General features: G+C 35.1%; 3 protein-coding genes across 5 annotated transcripts; 1 reads left to right on the plus strand and 2 right to left on the minus strand.

Annotated features, from left to right (window-relative positions):
* The first annotated feature begins 1,559 nt into the window (after positions 1-1,559).
* On the plus strand, positions 1,560-1,976 carry LOC107478779 (uncharacterized mitochondrial protein AtMg00810-like). Its single transcript, XM_016098908.1, has one exon. It carries the CDS (start codon positions 1,560-1,562, stop codon positions 1,974-1,976), a length of 417 nt encoding a protein of 138 aa, XP_015954394.1.
* Positions 1,977-8,084: 6,108 nt separating this feature from the next.
* Positions 8,085-10,525, minus strand: LOC107478789 (uncharacterized). Of its 2 annotated transcripts, XM_016098918.3 has the most exons (5): positions 9,809-10,525; positions 9,348-9,503; positions 8,888-9,249; positions 8,250-8,522; positions 8,085-8,218 (listed from the first exon to the last, which is right to left on the minus strand). In XM_016098918.3, the coding sequence occupies exons 1-3, from the start codon at positions 10,388-10,390 to the stop codon at positions 8,965-8,967; spliced, it is 1,023 nt and encodes a 340-aa protein (XP_015954404.2). In that variant the 5' UTR covers positions 10,391-10,525; the 3' UTR covers positions 8,085-8,218; positions 8,250-8,522; positions 8,888-8,964. The 2 variants fall into 2 exon arrangements, with proteins under 2 accessions (XP_015954404.2, XP_052115210.1); XM_052259250.1 differs by having other exon boundaries at positions 8,136-8,522.
* Positions 10,526-10,674: 149 nt separating this feature from the next.
* On the minus strand, positions 10,675-15,671 carry LOC107478762 (synaptotagmin-4). 2 transcript variants are annotated; one of them, XM_016098891.3, is made up of 14 exons: positions 15,194-15,669; positions 15,036-15,110; positions 14,837-14,944; positions 14,676-14,708; positions 14,537-14,626; positions 14,332-14,457; positions 13,948-14,073; positions 13,291-13,698; positions 13,048-13,182; positions 12,432-12,650; positions 11,905-12,177; positions 11,626-11,763; positions 11,130-11,432; positions 10,675-11,035 (listed from the first exon to the last, which is right to left on the minus strand). In XM_016098891.3, exons 1-14 carry the CDS (start codon positions 15,374-15,376, stop codon positions 10,829-10,831), a joined length of 2,424 nt encoding a protein of 807 aa, XP_015954377.1. In that variant the 5' UTR covers positions 15,377-15,669; the 3' UTR covers positions 10,675-10,828. The 2 variants fall into 2 exon arrangements, with proteins under 2 accessions (XP_015954377.1, XP_052115209.1); XM_052259249.1 differs by lacking the exon at positions 11,905-12,177 and having other exon boundaries at positions 15,194-15,671.
* Between the last annotated feature and the right edge of the window lie 8,652 nt (positions 15,672-24,323).

Consider the following 24,323-nt stretch of genomic DNA (forward strand, 5'->3'; position numbering starts at 1 on the left):
AGATGATTAGCCGTGCTGTGACAGAGCATAGGAACGTTTTCACTGAGAGGATGGGATGTAGCCATTGACAACGGTGATGCCCTACATACAGCTTGCCATGGAAAGGAGTAGGAAGGATTGGATGAATGTAATAAGAAAATAGAGATACGAGAGGAGCACAGCATCTTCACACACTTATCTGAAATTCCCACCATTAATTTACATAAATATTTCTATCTTATTTTATTTTCTTTTTATTATTAATTTTCGAAACCCAAAACTGTTTAATCTGCCTAACTGAGATTTACAAGGTGACCATAGCTTGCTTCATACCAACAATCTCTGTGGGATCGACCCTTACTCACGTAAGGTATTACTTGGATGACCCAGTACACTTGCTGGTTAAGTTGAACGGAGTTGTGGAAAGAAAGTGTTGAGTTAGTCTTTTTGGCACATGCCAAAGAGCCATTATTGTTGATCACAATTTTGTCCACCATTATTCCACTCATAGCAAGACTTATAGAGTATACAACAAACTGTTAAAAAAACCATGCATGTCACATTCTGTGAGTCTAACAATGTTCCTAGTGTTTGCATTGATGATAGTCCATGTTTTGAAGCTGAATTACCCAAGAATACTGAGTCAATTCCTCAAAATCCAAGTTCTTATGAAGTTGTACTTGTTAGCAGCGAAAATTCCAATTTTGCAGGGGACAATTTGGAATTATCTCCTATCGCAGCAGAAAACACTGATGCAGAGGCCATTGTTGATCAAGAGGAACCTGAATCCTCAACTCAAACCAAAAGGCCCAGGGAATGAAATTTTCTAAAAAACTATCCAGAGAAATTCATAATTGGTGATCCCTCCAAAGGAATATCAACTAGATCATCTTTGAAAAGAGCTGAATCCACTAACTTAGCTCTTATATCAAAGATTGAACTTCAAAATATCCAAGAAGCTCTTGCTGATCTACCTTGGGTATTAGCTATGGAGGAGGAATTGCAGAAGTTTGAGAAAAACCAGGTCTGGAGATTAGTGCCTCACTCAATGAAAAGAAAGTCACTGGCACTAAATGGATTTTCAGAAATAAATTGGGTGAAGATGGAACCATTATCCGAAACAAAGCAAGATTGGTTGCTCAAGGCTATGATCAAGAGGAATGGATTGATTTCGATGAATCCTTTGCACCTGTAGCTTGAATGGAAGCCATCAGATTGCTCCTTGCATATGCAGCTCATTGTGGCTTCAAGCTATTCCAAATAGACGTAAAGTGTGCTTTCCTCAATGGCATAATAGATAGAGAGATTTATGTGGCTCAACCATTTGGGTTTGAAAACAAAATTTTTTCTAACCATGTTTTCAAACTAGCTAAAGCCATATATGGTTTAAGACAAGCTCCTAGAGCTTGGTATGAGAGGCTTAGCTCATTTTTATTGAAAAAAATTTTCAAAGAGGAGCCATTGACACCACTTTATTTATTAAGAATTATAATGATCATTTCATTATTGTGCAAGTTTATGTTGATTATATTATCTTTGGTTCGGCTAATGAGGATTTGTGTGTAGATTTTGCTAAGCTTATGACTAGTGAATTTGATATGAGCATGATGGGAGAGCTCAACTTCTTTCTAGGCTTGCAAATAAAGCAAACTGCAGAAGGCATATTCATTCATCAAGAAAAATATGCAAAGGAACTTGTTAAGAAATTCGGGCTAAAAAGTGCCAAGCCAATGGGAACTCCCATGCATCCAAATATCAAGCTTGACAAAGATGAACATGCTAGAGATGTTGATGAGATGCGCTATAGAGGGATCATTGGCTCTTTGATGTATCTAGCCTCCTCAAGGCTTGATATCATCCAAAGTGTTGGAGTATCCTCAATATTTCAATCAAAGCCTAAGGAATCACTTTTTTCAGCTGTCAAGAGGATCATCCGATACATGCTTGGTACCACTGATATGGTTTATGGTTTCCAAAGACTGATTCCTTTCAATTAGTGGATTTTTGTGATGCAGATTTTGTTGGGGACAGAATTGATAGAAGAAGCATAAGTGGCATGTGTTACTTCCTTAGAAAATCACTCATTGTTTGGTCAAGCAAAAAGCAAACAACAGTAGCACTCTCTACTGCCGAAGCTGAGTACATTACAGCCTTATCTTGTTGTTCTCAACTACTATGGTTAAAAACTCAGTTAGCTGATTATAAACTGAAAGTATCTAACATTCTATTGTTTTGTGACAATATGAGTGCTATAAATATTTTCAAAAACCTTGTTTTGCACTTTATAACAAAGCACATAGAAGTTAGATTTCATTCTATAAGAGAACATGTGCAAAATGAAAATTTAGATATTCAGTTTGTTAAATCTGAAGATCAACTATCTGATATTTTTACTAAACCATTGATAGAAGAGAGGTTCAGCAAATTACGAACTGCTCTGGGCATTCTTGATTCATCTAATTTTTCTTAATCCTTCTGACATTCTGGTTCAAGCGTTTTGTCTCATAAGTCGAGATGAGACTATTTTGGGCAGATGATGAGTAGCTTCATTAATTTGATTTGTTGCTATTTAGACTCGTTGGAGGCTTATCAGATTTGGTGGGCCTAGGATGTTTACTTGTCTACTCTTAGATGGGCCACTTATGTCTAAAAGTGTTGGGCCTATTTTGGATTTGGATTTAAAAAAAATTGTTTTTCATTTTAACTTGGACTTATATTTTTGTTTTCAATATTAATTTTTTCATTTTTTGAAAACAAGGTTCATTTGGTTACAGAGGTAAAATTCAATGTTTTTTAAAATTTTTATTTTTCAACTCAATTTCAAGGTGAGACTATTGCACTACTTTAGAATTATATCAAATCACCACTTTATGCACTGTTTCACACACATTTCTCTCTACTCTTTTATCCGACTCTTTCCATTTGACCAATGTTCTACTATATTGGTTCCTAAATCTAATTCTTCCAAGATCAGAACTACAACTGGAATTGTAAAGATGTGTTTCAAGAGTTTGTGACCTTGTATGATCTTCTTATTATCTTTGGGGCTAAGAAGGAATGGCTGAATCTGCTATCAAGAAGACCAAAGGCCACATTTCGCATCCTCCGAAACTTTATTTTGCCTGTGTTGGATAGTTGTAAACAATTTACTTAGTTTATTTTGATTACCACTTATGGCTACTACTGCTCTGAACCTAACACTCTTGTGCAGATTTCTTAATTTTCCCTCCTTGATGACAAAAGGGGGAGAAAAGAAAATAAAAGAAAAGATAGCATATTAGCATTGGCTTAGGTTATAGACAATAATGCTTAATATCTATTATTGTGCTTAACTTTAATTGCTCTGTACTTTGTGTTATTGTTATCTAAATTGCTCAGTGCTTGGTGTTATTGTTACTATGATATATTGCTGTGGAAATTATTTTTGACTGTTTTAAATTTTATCCACTTGAAGATGTAAGTCATGATTAAGGGGGATAAATGCTAACATTGAGGGGGAGCAACACACACTCTGAATGGCATCAAAGGGAAGTGCTCTCAACTCATTCAAATTAATTTTTAACTTCAATTATCCTCTTTTATCATGTTTGTCATCAAGGGGGAGATTGTTGAGCTTAGTTTGATGATTGGGCAAACAAATGACGACAAACATTGGTTGGGTTAAAAGCCCAATATTATCTAATGTGGGTGCTAGTGATGCAGGCCCAAAATATCTAATTTCATGGTGCATCAGCCACTTCAAGTGATACACAACATGAGCCCATTATTTTCCAAAGAGCAACAGATTATTATATGAGTCAAGAGAGAGAGCACCGAACACAAATTGAGAACAAAAAGAAAGAAAAAAAGAGGACATCTGTCAATATCATGGGACAGCTGTGGCTCTAGCATAGAAATAAGACACCAAGACATCTCCACTAATACAAGGATATCAGCAAAGCAACATTCAGATTGTGGGTGAGTAAAACACAAACTTGCAAAGAGAAGAAGTAGCAGAGATAATGGAGCAGAGGGAGAAAAAAGAGCATGCCAGGGGAGAAAGCAAATCCAAGGACAGCAGAGATGGTGGAATGGTTCCTCGACAAGCAGTGGCAGTGGAGCAGCATGGAGCAAGGACTACATGCCAGCTGAGACAGCTCCAACGGATAGCTGGGACAAGGAAATGAAAGAGGAAAATTGGATAGCAAGCTGAAGATATAAAGGAGACCTCATTCTAACATTTGAAGGCAAGAAAAAGAGAGCAAAAATTTAGAGCATCATATTCTCTCAACCGAGCTGAATTCTTTTTCTTCTACTAGTACTTCATTTTTTTTTTCATTGTTATAGTTGTCTTGTGTCATCTTTTGTATTGAGAAAAGGCTAAATATGTGAGTTGAAAAAGTCATGAGAGAAGAGGCAAGAAAGATGCATGAAAAAGCCAGATGAATTCTTTCTGTGTAATTTGGTTTCTGTGAACTAAGGTTTAGTTTCCCTTGCCAAGTTGGGATAGCACTTGGTGGTAAATTGAATCTGCGGATTTTCCTTGCCAAGTTGGAATAGCACTTGGTGTTTCTGAATCTGACTAGGTTCGCTTTCCAAGTTGGGACAGCACTTGGGAAGCTGAGCTTTGGTGAAGAAAGCTTAGTGGTAGATACTAGTTGAATTAGGTTATAATTCAATAGTATTGGTGATTATAGTCTGTTGATTATAGTGAAAATTTCACCATGATTGTGGTGGAGACTGGATGTAGGTTTCATGGCACTTAGAAATCGAACCAGGATACATGCTGGCCTCTTTCTCTTCTTCCCTTCTCTTTTTTTATTCTGCACATGAGACAAAACGAAAAAATCTCTTGCAATTTCTGCTTCTGCGAAAGAGCTTGAAAAGCTAATTTTGTGCAAACGTGATTCAACCCCCTTTCTCAAGTTCTTTCAGAACCATCACAATTGATTTAATTATGGCTCAACTGGAAAAACCATTTTAAAGTAAAATAATAAATAAATTATAAATAAACATCTTGAAATATAATTATAGTTTAACATAAATCTTAAAATATCATTCAAATTTAAAAATATCATGAACTGAAGTCATATTATCTTATCAAAATATAGTAATAAAACTAAAATTAAACATAGAATTACAAGTTATCCTCTAGATTTTCAATGATACAAAAAATTAAACAATTCTAATTCTAATGAATCGGAATAGAAATTGAAACTCTATATTGGCTAACCTATGTCTCATAACTCTCTAGAAGTTTGATAATAAAAGAATGAATATTGGCTAGTCTTGCAACTTATTCAATCTCAACTTGGTCAACATCAGATCTTCCTAAAATTATGTTCTCTAATTGTTGTCGCAAACAAAGCTGATTCTTGACTCACTAGTCCTATTTTCTGCCTCAACCATTTTAGCTTCAAACTCTTAACATCATTTTTAACTAGCAAAATCGGTCCTATACACAATTTCTTCAATTAATTAGTGTCACATAACATGCCATACCATATCATATGGCCTTTAATTAATATTAATATGTATAACTTCAATTTAAAATTTTTTAACAAATAACTACATACTAAACAAAAATGGTTTTTAACAAAGAAAGAACTTCTTGGCTTTTAGCAAAGAGCTTAGCCAAAGTGGTTGTGTGAATGACTCCAATAATAGCTATCAAAGAAACTACAACAAGAGTGACCACTGTTAATTACCACACAGTACTGAATTTCACAGCAAACCTAGAAATAAATGTGCCAAAGTAGTGAAAAACTATCCCTGTCTTACTAATAATGAGAATAGAAAAATTCAATCTCTTAAACTCAATAGTTACATCAGCTATCCAACTAAATAATTGCATCACAGTTATCATAAACTGATTTTAAAGTCTAGAAGAAGAGTAAAATTAAAAATATGAAGCATATAATAAATAAAAAGATCACCAATTACAAATTTTTTAATAAGAACAATGAAAAAAGATTAACAGTTTTCAACCCAATTTTAAAAAAGCTCATCACAATTATTAACAACAACAAAAAGTGTTGAAGGAACAGTGAATCAGTATCATAGGCAGTGTAAATTTAAAATCTAAAAGTTATCAATCTAAAATTTATCATCAAATACAATCAGAGTAAAGCCAATCAACCAAGCACTGACTAAGTATTCTGTTCTAATTCTGTGACTGGGAAAGAAAAATTCACATCGACCAATCATGGCAAAGTTCCGATCACTTTGATTCTCACAATAGCAATAGCAATAGTAACAGCATCAGATTCCACAATTAATTGACACAACTACAATCGAAATCTTATACAACACCTTCTTCACCTACTTGGCCCCATACAATCCTGTTTTTTGCAATATACTCGTCTTTAGCTCTGACAAAATATTTGTTGACTGGATAAAAACACTCACAATTTCTTTATCAATGAATTTAATACTGTGTTTTTTGCTTTTTTTATTATTATTTTTCCAAAATAATGAACTATAACCAAAAAACTCTCCTCACTATTCATTTGTAAAGGTATGAAAATGATCCTCTACCATCACACGACTTCCTCCTGGTTGGTATACATAGGTGTTTTTGGTGCAAGTATAAACTGCTGAATCCCTGTCGCAGTTTATGCACATTAGAGCAAATACATAGAAACCATGAGCCCCCTGCCGCAGTTTCTAGCCATTTCGAATATCAACATACACCACTGGAGTGGTATAACGATTTATGTTCATTTGGCATCTCTGAGACCCCTCTCACGATTTATATAGGTTAGTTAAAAATTATATTTGCATATGCAATATGCAAAAGTTGTATTCGAGTAAATTTTATTTTCGAATAATTTATTTTAGTCATTTGTCTATATTTTAATTATGGGTATCATTTAAAAAAAATCATTATTTGATGGTTTGGCTAGTAAAAAGTGAATAAATATGAACGTAATGAATTGAAAACTAAAAAAATTTAAATACTCCGTCTAAAGTTTTCTAATGCGTACTTAAAAATTTGATTACATGATCAATTTAGTAATTTTAATTAATTATTTCTTTCATTGCAAAATAAAATACCACTTTTATGTTTTATTTTGGATACATAAAAAAATCAATCTAAAGTATATGCAAAAATAATCATATCCAAAAATACTGATTTATTATTTAAAGTGAGATATTTATTTTGAAATAGAGAGAGTAGTTTAGCTTTTGAAAATAGATTTCAGATTGGATAAATTCATCTTTGAAAGTGATTTTTTCTTTAGGAACTAATTTGTTAAAAAAAACAAAACTGTAGGGGTATATTATATATAAATGATTAAATGTAATAGAGATCATATCCTCTTTAATATTACATTACACATCATAGCTTGCTCTCTGGAACACCAACTGGTGCATTTCTGGACCTCTTTTCCACTGCTCGAGAGACCTGCTTCACCGCCTCTTTTGGCAGATGACGAGGCCAGCTCAGCCAAAGTCCTCCATCAGCTACAAGAGTGTTGCCGTTGACATATTTTCCTTCAAAGAATCACACAACTAGCGTTAAGTTTCAGAAGACAAAAGTATGCCAGAGTAACAAACTAATCATGCCCTCAAGAGTCTTCACAAGTGATTTAACAATAGCACAGAACTAACAAGCATGTGGGAAGGAACACATACTTATTCGCGTGGTCTAAAAGCCTTTTTTTTTTGTTTTTTTTGTTTTTATTCAAAAAAGTCTTGTTTTTAACGTCAGCAATTAATAAGGTGTTCGTTGCCCCATTTTTATTTTTTGGCTATAAGTAATGGATAATTAAAGATGTTATACAATTTGTTTCTCTTTATTTTAGATTTTTAGCAAACCAAGTATTACTGAGTAACTAGGTTGCCAATGGTAAAAGTAAGGAATGTGAAATGTGAATTGATTTGTCTCCACCTGGAGATTCTAATTTTAGTTACCGCCACAGCATATGCGCTTTTGAAAGATGCTTATAAAAATTGACAACGGGCATTGAGTAATTTACATCAGTGAAGTGCATTCGTTTTTTTCACATTGGATGCTAACAAAACCTTTGTATATTATCCTACGTTCTTCTGTTCCTTGCAAAGTTGACAATACTTCGTGCATGGATCTCGGAAGAATAAAACTATAAAAAAAAGCCATCTACATGAAATTTTCAGTGTATTTCGAGCAATATCTAAGCGTTACTTCTGAAGATGGTTTTTAAATGGAATAGCACATGCCATGGTTCACAATTACTCAGGTTTTCAGTTTACAACAATAGGGTAATGCAGATACAACCTTAAACTTCTGTCAAAAAAAATGATACAACCTTAAACTACTAACTCAATACATAACCTAAGTTGACTACCTTAGACAATATGTAACATGAAAAAACTATAACCAATACTGTTTAAAGTGATGCCCCAATTGACATTGGTAATGAACCATCTCCTACATCTTGGATCAGTGCCATCACTGCACCACTCTCCACTGATAACAGAATATTAAATAAAAATGAAGAGTTTCATATATAATTTACCGTCCTAATAAATTACAAGGTCCTAATGTATAAACTTGAGCTTGAAGGCAATCAGACTCAGACCTGCAAGAAAAATATATTTCAACTCTATTATTAGTTTTTCGGTGTTTCTTTAGCAGAAAACAAAAAAGTAACAAGACAGATAATAAAAAGCAAGCTACAGTTCGATCTCATTAGTTTTACTAAATTCAGTCGTAATTGCCAATATTATCCCCATTGGTTTAACGCTAACGTAGTTTAAATTATTTTTATCTTATTATTATGCAACAATTCAAGAGAATGAAGTGTTGTAGGACTCGACAAATTAACTCATCATTCACTCGTGTACTAAAGTTTTCTACCTGAACTCAACTATGGACTAGATGAGACCATACAGTTTATGCTTTACACCCAGATACTTAGTTGAGCACAGAATGATAAGACAATACCTGAAGAATAACAAATCAAATGCTTTTCTCTGCAAGACCATTCAATTTGGTAGAGTTTGCTTCTCGCCAGATTGCTTTCACTTCATCTGTTCGGAACCGCTGGGTGAAGTAGAGTCCTCTAGTGGTGTCGACGCACCATAAGCAAATTCAAGGAGACCAGTATAAGCTATCATTGCACCATTGTCGATGCAATATCTGTCATCGGTGGCAAACAGCCTCCCACCCCGTTCAGAGCACATTGTTCTCATCATCTCCTGCAAACGCTCGTTGTAGCCCACACCACCAACTATAAGGACATCTTTCGAGTCACAATGAGCCATAGCCCGCTCTGTTATCTCCACAAGCATAGCAAACAGAGTCTCCTGCAATGTTAACATTCTTAGAAATCCAAACTCGCAAATTCATAATTTTATAAAGATAGCAGCTTACCGGAGAGAAAGGAAGCAGCAAACAAATATACCTGCAGAGAGTAGCACAAGTCTGCAGGTGTGCACTCGTTATTCTTCAGCTTTTCAACTGCAGTCGTTTCGATGTAACTAAGTATTCCACTAAAAGATACATCCATCCCTTTGACAACATAAGGAATGTCTATAAATTTCTCTCCTTTCTTAGCAAGCTGAAAGGCAAGAAAACCATATAAAGCAAGTTGAACAGATTATACCATGAGAACACTAAATCCTAAACCCTAAATTCTAAACCATGAGATCACAACCCAGTTAAGCACAATTATAATACTACATTTGTACTCCTCTATGCATATTGTATATTTATCTGAATCAAAGATTGCTACATTAAAGTTCTTAAATGTGACTCATTGAGTTCATAAAATTTCCATGTTTACATTAGCCTTTAAGTAAAAATTGCTACTTTCAACTAACAAAATGATTAAGGAAAATTGCCAACAACAAATTCATAAAAAACCTGCTCAATGTTGTAACCAGGACTGGGATCATTGGAAAGCGTCAAAACCCTAGCGAAGCGATCCAAGCAGTTACCAACAGCAATATCAATGGTCTCACCAAAAATTCTGTAACGACCCTCACTGAATGCAATGACCTGAGTGTTACCGCCACTAACATAAAGCACAACAGGGTCAACGGCACCGGTGACAACCCTACCCATCTCAATATGAGCGACACAGTGGTTGACAGCAACAATGGGCTTCTTCCAAAGCTGAGAGAGGACGCGAACGACGACAGCAGAAACCTGAAGGGGAGCACCCATTCCAGGGCCCTTGGTGTAGCAGATGCAGTCGATGTCATCGGGAGTGACGTTGGCGGTCTCTAAAGTGGATCTGACGAGTGGAAGAACGTGGTGAAGGTGGTGCTGAGCGGTTTCTCTTGGGAGAAAGCCTTGACCGGGAGGGGTTATGTATGTGTGGCGTGGGTTGGAGAGGATGGTGCCGTCAAGTGTGACAACACCCACTCCGATTTTGTTGGCTGAACCCTCGAATCCCAACGCTATCATTCTCTTCTTTTCACTTTCTACCTTTACAAGATTCATGTAAGTAAAAGGACAATGAATTTAATACATTACCATTTACCGTGGTAGAATAACATTACCTAAAGCAAAATGGCAAGGAAGAGCTTTGGAGAGTCGTTTGGCTTCGGTATTTGGCGGTGATAGAGAAAGGCCTCAGAGTGCTCAGTTGATAAGAATGCGGAGCACTTGGTGCACAAGAATGAGGTAAAACAGAATTTAGCAGTACTGTTCCGAAATGCCATATGTTTTGGTGCATTTTCATTTTCTGTGCTATATAATAAAACAAAAATAATAATAATAATAACTTTTACATTAATAAGATTTTATTGGCGGAGTAAGTGTTATACAGCAGATTGTCTTAATCCATAGTTAGTAGAAGGCGGAACTCTGATACACATGTACACATCAACATTAATCTATCTATGATGATTCATTGAAGCAATATACTTGACTACTTAGTTAGTTCTGAAGGGATGGAGAAGAATTGATGATCTGCTGTCCTAATTCCTTTATTTTGCTGAGAAGCATCATTTGCTGTGTCTCCAGCTGCGCTATATATCCTTCCTGAGTGTCCTCCAGAGTTTCTAGCTCACTCAAAATCCTAGACAGTCCTTCAACATTCCCGTCGTCTATTAACGATCGAAACTTCATCATCATCTCTTTCATCTGACCATATTCAATTTCAACAGTTTATTAAGGGAAAATGGAAACAGGAGACAGCTTCTGAATGGAATTGCTAAAATGATGCTAGAGATCTAACCTGGGTAGGAATTTGGTGCAATGTGCTTAACGAAGGTTCAGAATCCACAACTTGTCTCATTTTCATCTCAGGGACATTTCTTGTAATTTGGATGTGGATCTCGCCACTTTTCACCCCTTGGAGAGGTATCCACTTGTCTACCATCTGGTTTGGAGGCAACCTTTGATATTCCACAACACATTCACCGATGCTTGATGTGGGCAGTAATGCATTATGGTCCTTAACACGCAGTACAAGGAGACTGCCATCGTCCAGGAAGTCTAAGGTCTGGTTCCATTGAGGATTCAAAGTCTTGGGAATAACCTACCACACAATGTCAGATAAAATCAGCATAAAAATGCTATGGAAAAATGACATGAGCAAGAAAGAACAGGGGGCATAACACGTGAATGAAACAATGAAAGGCTTGGATATTACACTTCACAAATATTTAGTAGAAATATGAGCATGTGTTATCAAGTGTTGTTACTGCAAATTAAGGATTCTAGGTCTTAACCTTTGTCCTTTTCTTCAAGTTTCCATAGTCTACCCTCACATAAGGATCACTTGTCCCTCTAAGATCAGCAGCAATAAGATCCCTTGCTTCAATCACAACTAGTTCTATCCAACCTTTTTGTGAGCTCGAAGCTGTATCCTGTTCATTTCGAAGGAGCAATGCATAATATCAATTTAGATGAAAATTTGGCATGGGTAAAAATAACTGAAGTGATAGTATAATATTATAATAAGTTATTGCTTTGTGCTTTATTCCCCATCCCCTGTTGAGGACACATACCCTTGATCCTTCTTGGTCATTCACCTTAACTACTTCTATCTTAAGTCTTAACTCGCCAGAACTCACTCCTTCGAGAGGGATCCACACATCCTTGACTGAGCTGTCTACTAGTCCCTCCAAATTTACATGAGCACTACCAGTATTTTCATCTCCAAAAACTTCATTAGTAAAGCACTTTACATTTAGGTATTCATCACCACCCGTCTCATCAAATTCAAATGATTGATTCCAAATGGGATTCGGAGTTTGAGCATTCATGGTTTTCTGGATAGTCTGAAAGAGTATTAACAACCAAATCAGATAGTGAGTTATTTTCAAATGGCATTGCAATTTGCATCTATTATGCTCAAGTAAACAAATATTCTGTTTGCACAAGTTCTCTTTCCACAAATTGCACACAAGAAAGGGAAAGTGTGCTTCAAGAGTTTGAATCATTATTCATTATAGGACAACTTCAAGTAAGCATCCTATAGAGAAACATGTGTTGTTCCAATCTCTACAACAGTTCAACAATCAGTTTCACTCACCTTTTCATACTGCAGTTTGACATATGTATCAACTTTTCCAAATTTGTCTTTTGTAGCTAGATCTTTTGCTTCAACAACGGTTATCCTAAGTTTCCTTCCAGTTTTTGACTGCAGATTTGATGATTCACTTAGTGGTGGCTGAGAGCTAGTACTGAGGCTGTTCAAGCTATGTGAACCATCAGCAAATTGCCATTCTTTTACTACAATTCTCACCTTCAACTGAAAATGGATGAGAGGTATGATGAGTTAAACATTTCATTCACATTCAATTTTATTTTCCTTTTTATTTTTAATCAGAGAATAATGTTAGACAGAGGCAGGAAGCAATCATTTCATTATCTATACATCCATACATTTATACATATTATTAAAGGGGATTCTCCCATTTGTCTATACATCTATACATACATATTATAAAGAGTACTCTCCCATTTGGTGTCCTTTTCCTATTCCAAAAATGCCACTCTCTCTAACATCTCCTATAACTACTTTTACAATTCTAATTTCAAAGTTAAGTATCCACTTCAAAAAAGCCTGCCTGGAAATACTATCGTTTTACACAACAAAGAAAAAGCAAAGCAAGTGGCTGTTAATTTACTAGCCATAGATAATGTACCTCTCCAGAGCTGGCCCCCTCAAATGGAACAGTCATTTCAATTTCATCTCCACAATCTTTTGTATGTGTTGCTATGACACCAGAGTTTGGCCCAGTTGCCCACATTATTGTTGAATCATCTTCAACATGCCTCATCTTCTCAAACACAAAGCATCAGTGAAGCTTAAAGATAGATAAGCAGTTGCTGCAATGAGATAAATTAAACAATTTTCTGCTTGTATATATTAACATCAATGACAATACCTTGATTTCACAACTTGCTAGGTAGTCATACTTCACACTGCTGGGAAGGCACTCATAAAGATTAAAGCGAACAATTCCTGTACTATCATGTAATACCATATTAAACGTTGCATCCCATGTTGGTGTTGAACCTCGGCTCACACCTGTCCTCCTTGTCAATTCCTCTGCTTCTACTTCCACAAATGTCTGCAGGTCCTTGTCATCCAATTTTTCTTCCAAGCAGCCATTTTGCTGCCTCAAAGATGGGCTTCCCTTAAAGCAACTCCTAGAAAGTTTGTTTGCTGAAATCACTGTAACATATATAATGCCTCCAACAACTCTTTTCCTTAAATTCACTGCCGGCAAAGAGAAGCATCGGCGCCGAGGTTCCACCATAGTTTTAAGCAAAGTGTCAGTAAAAAGTTTCTCCTGTATAAAAGGAAAAGTGCAATTGGAATGAAATATCGTACTCCATTGAAGGAAAGTAAGACAGAAGGTTAAAGAAAGAGACTTAAATTCACATAGCACATTCAAAGTCTGAGCCTGCGGCGAAAATTGAAATGAACTATGCCAAAAATGAATATAGAATCATCTTGATTTAATTATTTCAAAATGGATTGAATTATGCCAGAAATGATAAACATAAGCTTTTTCAAAAATAAATTCTCCAAGACGCACCAGCCAAGAAGAAACACCAGGCACCTCTGTTCCACCACTTCCAAACGCAATTCCAATTCTCACCTCAGGTTTTGATGAAAATGAATACAGAAGGGCTTTTCCATCTAGAATTGGTGTAATGAGGAGCTGCATAAAAATGTGAATGATTAGATTAGTAATGAAAAATGATTTAACTAACAATTAGTGGCTACAAACATAAGGCATAAGCGTTTAGAAATGAATTTTCTTCAAATCCGGGCAAAGTATTTTATAGTTCTCGTAGTAATAAGTGTTATTACTTGCTTCAAAAATCAAACTTGCTTATTTGTTTTCATATATGTTGTTTCATTTTATATAATTTAGTGCCTTAGAATCTTAAAGAAATATAGATCCTATTTGACATACATCACCCTTGATATGAAGACTGTTAATCATAATTCGGGTAGTTCCCATCAATGGCTTGGCAAGTTTGGCAAGCATCAAAATACTCATGTCACTAGTGTCCCAATCAAAACCCATGTTCAAGATCCGCTGTCAAATACCAACAGAATACTTTACAAAATTGTTGGGTATGTGGAAACAGGCTAAAAACAATTGTGAAACAAAAAACCTGATCACCAGAAGTTGACCACCGCACCCCTTGAAGACCCAAACTTGGAGGGCATGATCCTAGTGAGAACTCCCGCAGGTCAACTTTCTCCTACAAAAACAAACTCTTTAACAAAAAAAAAAAAGCACAATTTACTTACTATAAGGCTTGGTTTCCGGAGCTTTAACCGCTTCTAGATCATGAGACAAGAAAAAAAAAAAAATCAAAGTTAACATCAAAACTTATATGTAATCAAATTAAAGCAATTTGGCAATTTGGCACACAAAACCAAAATATAGTAGAACGTAAGTGAAATGTCACCTCCACTATAGCGGATAACCTTCTTGAAAGCTTTGGATTAAAATAGTTGGGCCAGACTTGAGTCAAGAACTTATTCAACCATTCACAGTGTTCCAATGGTGTAACGGGCTATGTAAACAGCAAGTTGAATTCATGTGAATTGTGTAGAGATAAATTGAGAATGCAAAAGGGAGAGAAAAGGAATTGGAAAATAGTATACCGAGGAGTTGAGCATGATGCGGCGCCATTTCTTGTTCAAGTCCTCCTCAAGCAGTTTGCGTTGATAACTCTGATACTAGAAATAGAAAAATCATCAATTAGTTAATTAATTAATTTAGTAGCCAAAATGAAAAGGGAAGAGAGAGAAGGGGTCGTTACTTGGATAGTTGTCCAAAGAGCAAGTGCAAGGAGAAGCAAATTGGAGAAACAAGAAACCCAGTAAGCAATGAGGAACAGTAAAGCAAGCAAGAATGGGATCCGAGGCTGAGTCACATGGCTCAACAAGAGTGCAGCCTCTTCTATGTTCATCGGAATCAGCTTTCTCTTGCCACTACTACTCATTGCAGCCAGATGAAGGAAAGATTTCAAGCAAAACCAACTCCCATTTTGTCTCTAGCTCTCCCTTACATTGTAATTGGTGATTGGTGCTACTGTTAGGGAGGAGAGGAGACGTACAGGAACTCGAATGGAAAGAGGACAAAGGGGAAGTGCAAGAAATGAATATGAATATTAATAATCGTACGTCTTGAGTTGACGAATCTAATCTGAGTAAACAAAAATTAGAGCCTCGTCGTCGTCACAGAATGTCATAATTAATTAATTAATTAAATCGATGCGAACTTATTTAATTAGTACAGTAGGAGTTGCTGCAACTGGCCGCTCATCAAAACTATCCAACTACCTGCACATCTGTTCTTTAACTGTTATAACTTCTCAATCCCAAAGTTTGCTTGCACAAATCAACGGCTCATATTTGTTTACTGTCGAGCAATGCAAGGTTATTTTTTTCTGGAAAGAACTCACTTTTGCTTAAAAAATTTGATATGGTTTTAATTTTGGTGTAATATTTGCAAGGTTTTATTCAAATGAAGACCATATTGCAAATTGTTAGATTGTTACCATCTTTATGTAAAGATGTTTTTATTGGAACATTCACCATATTTAAAAGTAGGACTGCAATGAGTAGGATAGGAGAGTCTTTCCTAATCCTATCTGCGGGTTGAAAACTTTCTTAAAATTCTATCTTATCCTAACTGCGGGTTGAAAATTTTTCAACCCTAACCCTACCCGCATCTTAAAATTCTAAACCCGATTCTACCTGTAGAAAAAAATTTTCAAATAAATATAAAATTCAATCATTCCAAATTTCATACGTATTAATAAAATAGAAAATAAAAAACTAAATTCAAATTAAAATTAAAAATAATAAAATCTTAAAGAAATCCAACATAAAATTACAAATAATATGATCATCAACTAGTTTAGTGATTATTTCAAGTTTTTATAAGAAAAAGATTGTGAATACAAGACTCACTTTTTTCACTACATATATAACTTTTACACATATATTATATAATATATTAAGAGTGTGGGTAGGGTAGGGTAAGGTATACCCTAAACCCGTATCCTACCCTACCCGCAGACAAATTTGCACCCTAGCCTACTTTACCTGCAGTGGGTATGGTAGACAACCCTATCCAAACGGGTTGGTTCAGGTTAGGTACCCGCGGATAGGGTATATATTGCCAACCTTATTTAAAAAGGGATACAGTCTTGAACAAAGTTGCGAGAACCGAACCTGAACTGGTAGAGTGATTGGCTTAATAATTCAAAATTCAATTAGAGTCAACCAAAATTCAATCGATTTAATTAAATATAAAATAAAATTATTAAAAATTTAATATAAAACTTTAAATATTTAAATTCAATAATTTATTCTTTTTATTTTTTGGTTCATCCTCTGCAATTTGTTACGTTATTCTTGTTAATTTGATGCCTCAATGCATTTGTTATCAGTTAGGATTTCTCTATTTTACCAAAACTTTGTAGTATGGTGAACTAGTTGGGTTCTTGGATGCTTACCTTTTTTCATATTTTAATAAGTATCTATGGCATGATGTTTTGAACTCATGAAGAAAAAAAAAACTTATAGTCCTTGCTTGTAAAAAACCTTCTCTTGTTCCAAGATTTTAAAATGCTATGATAAATTTTTTGAGTATATACCCATTTTGGTTCTTAAAGAATTTCAAACAAGACATTTTAGTCCCCAACTAAAAGTAATTACTTGATTGGTCCCTAACAATTAATTTCGTTAGTCACTTAGGTCCTTGGCTCCGTGAACTCTAACGGAGGACAAAATAGTCCCTAAAAATTCTAACATGGGACAAAATGATCTCTGACCCCTTTATTCGAAAACGACACTGTTCTTCCCCAATTTTTATGATATCTCGCATAACCCTAACATTCATACTCTCTTTCTTCACCTTCACATTCTTCTTTTCCATCTTTTCCTTCCTCCTCTTTAGCTCCAAAATTAAGCCATGGTTTAATTGTCACACGTGTCGCACTTACCTCAACATGTCATGAACCACACACTTCCTAAATCTTTAGCTTCATTCCTTCTTTTCTGAAGTCTTAACAAATGACTTGCTGTCTGGATTCATGGGTCCTTAACAAATGACTTGCTGTCTGGATTCATGGGTCCATCGAAGACGACAACTAATTGAGAGACATGGGCATTAGTTTCTTGAGTATGAATTGGTTGAAAACAAGTTGAGAATTTTTTCTCTTTTTTTAGATAATTACATCTCCACCCAATTCCAAACAAATTGGGCATAGTTCCAAAAAACAGTAACAAAAACAGAGCAATAATTATAAAGAAAACATAAAAACTAGCATAAAAACAGCAAATAGGGAGCAAAAGAATATAATAATTTTTGCTCCTCCAAAGACACTTCAAGATGAACGCGATCAGTTATACAATATCAAATCATGATCATTCTCCTTCCAACTTTTACTCTGCAAAATTATTGGTCTTTTTCATAGATCAGTAAATCATGCATCAAAGATCAACTTCATATGTCTTTTTATTCACCTTAAACTTGATATTTGCACTCATAAGTACATCAATTACTCCTATATTGTCGATCTTGACACCATCGATTTGTGCATTCTACAACTTCCTCCTTTAACTTCTCTAATACCAACACTCTATTATTAAAGACAATGTTATTTCTACATTTCCATGTGCACCATATTACAGAAAAAAATAACACCATCCACACTTTTTTCATATCTTTCCTTATCTTTCTATCCATCCATACCTCAAAGCATTCTTTGGTGGTTCCTGGCCAAAACCAAATCACACTCCAATCCACCAAGATTGATCCCCACAACTTTCATATACAATCACATGAAAAAAACAAGTGATGTACCGTCTCCAATCTATCCTTACATAAGACACAAAAGGATTTCACTTCTGGTACAATCTTAAACTTACATAATCTATCTCTAGTATTCAATCTTTCTAAAATTACAAACCACATTAGCAACTCAACCTGTGAGAATTTTTTTCTTGTGAACATTAAATTTATAGTGTGCATTGTGTAGTTTGAAGTTACAGTGCTAGACTGTTAGTGTTATGCAAGATATGATGGAAATTGGGAGAGAATAGTGTCGTTTCCGAATAAAGGAGATCAGGGACCATTTTGTCCCCTGTTAGAGTTGTCAGGGACTATTTTGTCCTTCGTTATAATTAACGGTATAAATGACCTAAGTGACTGACGGAGTTAATTATTAGGGACAAATTGAGTAATTAATTTTAGTTGGAGACTAAAATGTCCAATTTGAAATTCTTTGAGGACCAAAATGGGTATATACTCTAAATTTTTCAAGTGGTAGAAGGCTTTTGAAACTGATGTGGCTTATGGTGGGAAGCATGGTTATACTATGATGATAAATGCTGGATTTGCAATTTACCTTTGCAAATACTTCATTTACATAATCATGTGTACCAATCTTGTAATAGCCTCTTAGACTTTTTCTTTCACTTTACTAATTCATATTCACTGAAATTTCACATGTGAAGGATTAGTTTTCTTTTTGGTAATAATCAGGTGCTTGTCGAGAACAGAAATAAGGACTCAAATCATGTTGAGTGGGTCAAAGATTTTCTGAAAGATTTACATGTTCCTGGTTTGAGGGATTATGTTAAAAAATTTCATCCTTTAGCCCTGTATAGAATCCAACAAAAAAAGTAATTGCTGCATCAAAAGCTCCTTCATGTAATTCACCTGCTGCCCCTCTTTTCCGATACGGAAACATCTCGGACTTTATGTTCTAAACCAAATGTAAGAATGTCTGCTGCTTTTCAACATATCAGTTCAGGAGATATCACTTCAGGTAGTTTATTCTTACTCTTGCATTCTTGAGTGAACATTTAGCATATATGAATTATATTTTTTATATCCTAGGTTTGAGAAAGATTACAGATGACATGAAAGCAAAAATTCGAACAGATAGAATTGGAGTTGTTTGAACTACTGAAAAAGAAAGCTTATATATGTCTGTCTGTGTCTTAGTCACAGTGTTGTGAATGATTCAGTATTAAGAATTACACTTTAAGGAATGATCTGTGATGTTATTATTGATCTATTATTTTTACATTAGTGTCTAGTTTTTATCTTTTGTGCAGCTCATTTTGTTGCTATCTTTGTTTGCGTTGTTGCTGTTGCTGTACTGTCTTAGTAGATTATGTTTGATTCAGAATTAATAACTATAATATAAATATATAGAGAAACCGGTCAATGTTAATTCATTGGTTTTGATGTTATTGTTATTGGTCTTTTTGGATTATAACTGCTGTCACCCTCGGTTGAATTGTTATTGGAGCAGGAGATGTTGTTGGTTAGTGCTTATTTTATGGAAGGTGTTAATGGGAAGGAGTTACATAGCCATCTACACAACATAAGGCCAAATTAATATAATTATACTTTTAAATTTACTTACCAATGAAGGATTATACTCTCTCTACCATTGAACAGCAAACAATATTCTACCTATAAATAAAACGAGGTCCAAGTGAATATAATACAAGAAAATATTATTTTTTTGAAATAAAAAGCTCAACACAACAAGGTGGAGCATTAACATCTCAATAAAAAAGTACTAAACAGATAAAATAAACTAATTCCTAATCATCTTCGATAAAATCCATCAACAACCCAAAAGATCAAATATCACTCCACTCTTTGTAACTCTTAATCGACCTGTTAACTACTCCTGCAACACTTGATTCTTGATTCCTGAAAATTCTGTCATTTCTTTTCAACCAATTGCTCCAAATTAAATGATAACAATAAAATCAAACTCACTAATATTCTATTAATTTGACTGCACGATTGTCTCCCTGAACCACGCAAACTTACGGTCATTCAACTCTATATCCACCAGTTTGATAATGTTGTTAACACACTAACTCCTTTTCTTTCTTCCAACTGTACAACCTTATTGAAGACACCCATGTAGCAAAGAAAAACTTGACATATTTCCGATAAAAAATTCTGCTCTTCTCATACAGCAAGCTTCTCTTCCCTTGTATCCGTACTATACACCAAGCAAACAGCAAAAATAAAAATTATTTTTTGTCGATTCCCCTTCTATACACAACCATCTCTCCCCTTTGTAACAATTACTCAACCTAAACATCATAACATCCCACATTATTAATAAGCCTTCAGAAGCACTTTCCGATCCCACAAATTCCAAACTCACCACATCCTTACCCCAAAATTGCACTATATCAAACTTAGAAATCACCTCCTTCTTTGTCTCTATCAATCCTAACATATTCATATTATTTTTACGCTTAAATTTTTTACTATATTCCACTTTCCAACACTTCCTAAACCCCTCATATTCCACGAATTAAAATCATTTAAAAACTTTATTACACACCTTATTTCAGTTTTTGGGGCGGCACCTTCTTGCTTTTTCTTTCTGTTTTGCTTACCTTCTTTTTTGTACCAATAATTCATTCTGAGCTTGGAGAATAGTCATAATGTCCTTATACTCATCATATAAAACAATTCCTGATTCAACAACCAGATCCCAAGCAACCCTATTTTCAGCCATATCTTTATCCCAACTTCCTTTGTGTTCATCTTGATATTATACAAAGAAAATATTATAAGCTAATCACTTTAATAAAACCAAAATGTGACCAATTACCACTTATAACTACAAAGAGGAAAGAAAGAAAAAGCATATATTAAGCAATGGGAATTCATAAAAAAATGTATCCTAAAACAAAATATATTTATAATTAATCAAGTATATTAGAGTTATCATCATTTTGGATACTCATAAATTTCATCACTAAAATAAATATGTTTGTTGGACTTCTAATAGATACAAAGTAATATGAAATTAATCACTACTCATAATAATGCAGTTGCTATATATTTTGTAAAGACAAAACCAATATAAAAGATTGATTATATTATGTGAATACTACATTTTTCATCTGATACAAAATATGCAATGTAATTTATAATGCTTGAAGCAATTAAAGAAAGAATCACTAACATTGTTTCCTAATTAAAGAATGGTTTATGTGACATGAGGAATAAAGCTCCACTATTTTTTTCCTTAAATTTCTCATGGTTCTCCTAACCTTACTGAACACCTATTATTTTTATAATTCTCCACCTCAGTCGCAATTTGATAAACTGACTCAAATTTTGAACGAACAAATTGTAGTAGTATCCGGTTGCATCATCTTGATAATGACTGCCTATGTACCCTTACCAGGATCAAACCAAATGTAGTTCATTTATTCGCCATATAATGCCTAACAGGTAATAATGTTGAGCAAATCCAAGCAATACTGGAATTTGTTTCCTGATGCTACTTTAGTCAACATGTCTGCTGGGTTTTCATTTGCGTGTACCTTCATGAGAGAAATGTCACCTTTCTCTATAACATCAAGTACAAAGAGATACCTAACATCAATATGCTTGGTACGAACATGATGAACCTGATTTTTAGCCAAATTAATCGCACTTTGGCTATCACAACTAAGATTCACACAATCTTGCTTAAAACTCAAATCATCTAGAAGACACCTTAACCAAAATGCCTCCTTCACCCCTTCTTCTATTGCCATGTACTCAACCTCTGCAGTAGATAGTGCCCTTGTAGCTTGTAATCGATCGCCAACTAACCGGAGTACTAGATATTTTATATATATAAGTAGTTGTAGATCATCGTCTGTCTAGATCACCAGCATAATCAAAATCAACAAAACTGTTAATATGACATGATGATTTACCACCAAAGCATAAACATGTTCCAATACCCTTCAAGTACCTTAATATCTACTTGACTGCTTCCCAGTGTGTCTTTTTTAGGTTTGTCAGAAACCTGCTAACAACACTTATTACTTGTGAGATGTCTGGGCATGTGCATACCATAGCATACATTAGGCTGCCTACAGCACCTGCGTAGAGTACATTGTCCATGTAAGCCTTATCTTCTGTTGTTGTAGAAGATTGTTTATCTGAGGGCCTAAAATGTAGAACCAATGGAGTCACCACTGACTTAGCATTTTTTGTCCCAAACCTTTCGACAACTGGTGCATGAAACTGACTCCGAACGTTTCACATAGATAGACCAGCAAGTATACCGGGTCGTCCAAGTAATACCTCAGGTAAGTGAGGGTCGATCCCACGGAGATTGTTGGATTGAGCAAGCAATGGTTATCTTGCAGATTTTAGTTGGGTGGATAGAAAATATAATTGTCACAAGAAAATGCATAAAACAGATAAATAAATAAAACGTTACTAGATAGGTGTGAAATCAATGGTATGAGAATGGTTGAGGCTTCAGAGATGCTTTGTCTTTCCTGATTAACTTTTCTTACTGTCTACTTCAATAACTTTCTGATTCATTCAATGGCAGCCATAAGTGATTAACTCATGTCCTCTCATCAAGTTAACCTCCTCCAGTGCAGTAATTCACCATGTTGTAAGTGACTCATGTCCTCTCATCAAGCCACCTCTAGGTTTCTCACTGTAGCAGAAGATGAAGCTCTAAGCAATCCACTCCCTTTTATGATCCTACTCAAGGTGCCACAGACAAGGTAGATCTTCCGAATCAGGGAACGATGCTTCTCAAACTCTAGCCTTAGCGGCACAGAGACCTCACTTACCCACAGTCAATAGGATTTCATGTCACTTATCCAAAGTTGTCCAGGTACTCTATTGGAATCTGCAATGCAATCTCTAGCTTTGATTCAACGCTATCCGGGTCAAGACTCTCACGGAACCCATGTAGAACAAGGGTGATTGTCACGAGTCACCCTCAATTCATAAGATGAAGAACGAGAATGCATAAGAGAATAGAATCAGACATATTGAAATAGAACAATAGTATTATTAATCCATGAAACTCAACAGAGCTCCTAACCTTAACCTTAGGAGGTTAGTCATTCATATTGTATAGAAAATAGTAATGAAAGGTTCAAATGGGCAAAGATCTCTAACAAGGGTGATCTTTGTTGTATATATACTGATCTAATAACTAAGGATTACAGAAATATGATAGAATGGTCTTGTAGTACGAAAATCCACCTCTAGGGCCCACTTTGTGAGTGTTTGCGCTGAGTTAAGCGTGTCTCCCACGAGCTTGCTCCCTTTTGGGCGTCCAACGCTAGCTTTGGACTCCAGAATAGGCGTTGGACGCCAACTACTCCCCTTTGGGCAATGGACACCAGGAATGGGGCTGGTGGCTGGCATTGAACGCCAGTTTTTGGCCTTCATTTCCGAAACAAAGTATATACTGTTATATATTTCTAGAAAGCCCTAGATGTTAGTTTCCATAGCCGTTGAGAGGGCACCATTTGGACTTTTATAGCTCCAGAAATGCTCCTTCGAGTGCACAAAGGTTAGATCCTAACAGCATCTACAGTCCTTTCTCTGTCTTTGAATCAGACTTTGCCAAAACTCCTTAATTTCAGTCAGAAAATACCTGAAATCAAATGAAATGTAACAAATCAAAGTAGAATCCTAAAAATGTGAATTTTACACTAAAACTTAAACAAAACATAATAAAAACTATATGAAAATTATGCGAAAAAGTGTATAAAATATCCACTCATCAGAACACCAAACTTAAACTGTTGCTTGTCCCCAAGCAACCAAAACAAGTAGGATAAAAAGAAGATAAGGATACAATAAATCTCATAGTTTTCAATGAAGCTCAGTTTCAATTAGATGAGCAGGACTAGTAGCTATTCACGTCTGAATAGTGTTGGCATCTCACTTTTCTTTGAAGCTCAGAATGATTGGCATCTTTAGGAACTTAGAATCTAGATGATATTATTGACTCTCTTAGTTTAGTTCTTTTTTATTCTTGAACACATCTTCTTTTGAGTCTTGGTCGTGACCCTAAGCATTTTGTTTTTCCGTATTACCACCGGATATATAAACGCCACAGACACTTAAATGGG

Source organism: Arachis duranensis, chromosome 3 (assembly GCF_000817695.3).
Source record: "Arachis duranensis cultivar V14167 chromosome 3, aradu.V14167.gnm2.J7QH, whole genome shotgun sequence".
NCBI classification, from domain to species: Eukaryota; Viridiplantae; Streptophyta; class Magnoliopsida; order Fabales; family Fabaceae; genus Arachis; species Arachis duranensis.

Coding starts and splice junctions, on each gene's coding strand:
- LOC107478779 (XM_016098908.1), top strand. CDS start 1,560: ATGACTAGTGAATTTGATATGAGCATGATGGGAGAGCTCAACTTCTTT.
- LOC107478789 (XM_016098918.3), bottom strand. CDS start 10,390: ATGAATCTTGTAAAGGTAGAAAGTGAAAAGAAGAGAATGATAGCGTTG. Junction 9,504..9,808: donor CTGGTTACAACATTGAGCAG/GTTTTTTATGAA, acceptor CTTGCCTTTCAG/CTTGCTAAGAAAGGAGAGAA. Junction 9,250..9,347: donor ACTTGTGCTACTCTCTGCAG/GTATATTTGTTT, acceptor TTAACATTGCAG/GAGACTCTGTTTGCTATGCT.
- LOC107478762 (XM_016098891.3), bottom strand. CDS start 15,376: ATGAGTAGTAGTGGCAAGAGAAAGCTGATTCCGATGAACATAGAAGAG. Junction 14,709..14,836: donor GGTTATCCGCTATAGTGGAG/GTGACATTTCAC, acceptor CTCATGATCTAG/AAGCGGTTAAAGCTCCGGAA. Junction 13,183..13,290: donor TAGCAAGTTGTGAAATCAAG/GTATTGTCATTG, acceptor GTGTTTGAGAAG/ATGAGGCATGTTGAAGATGA.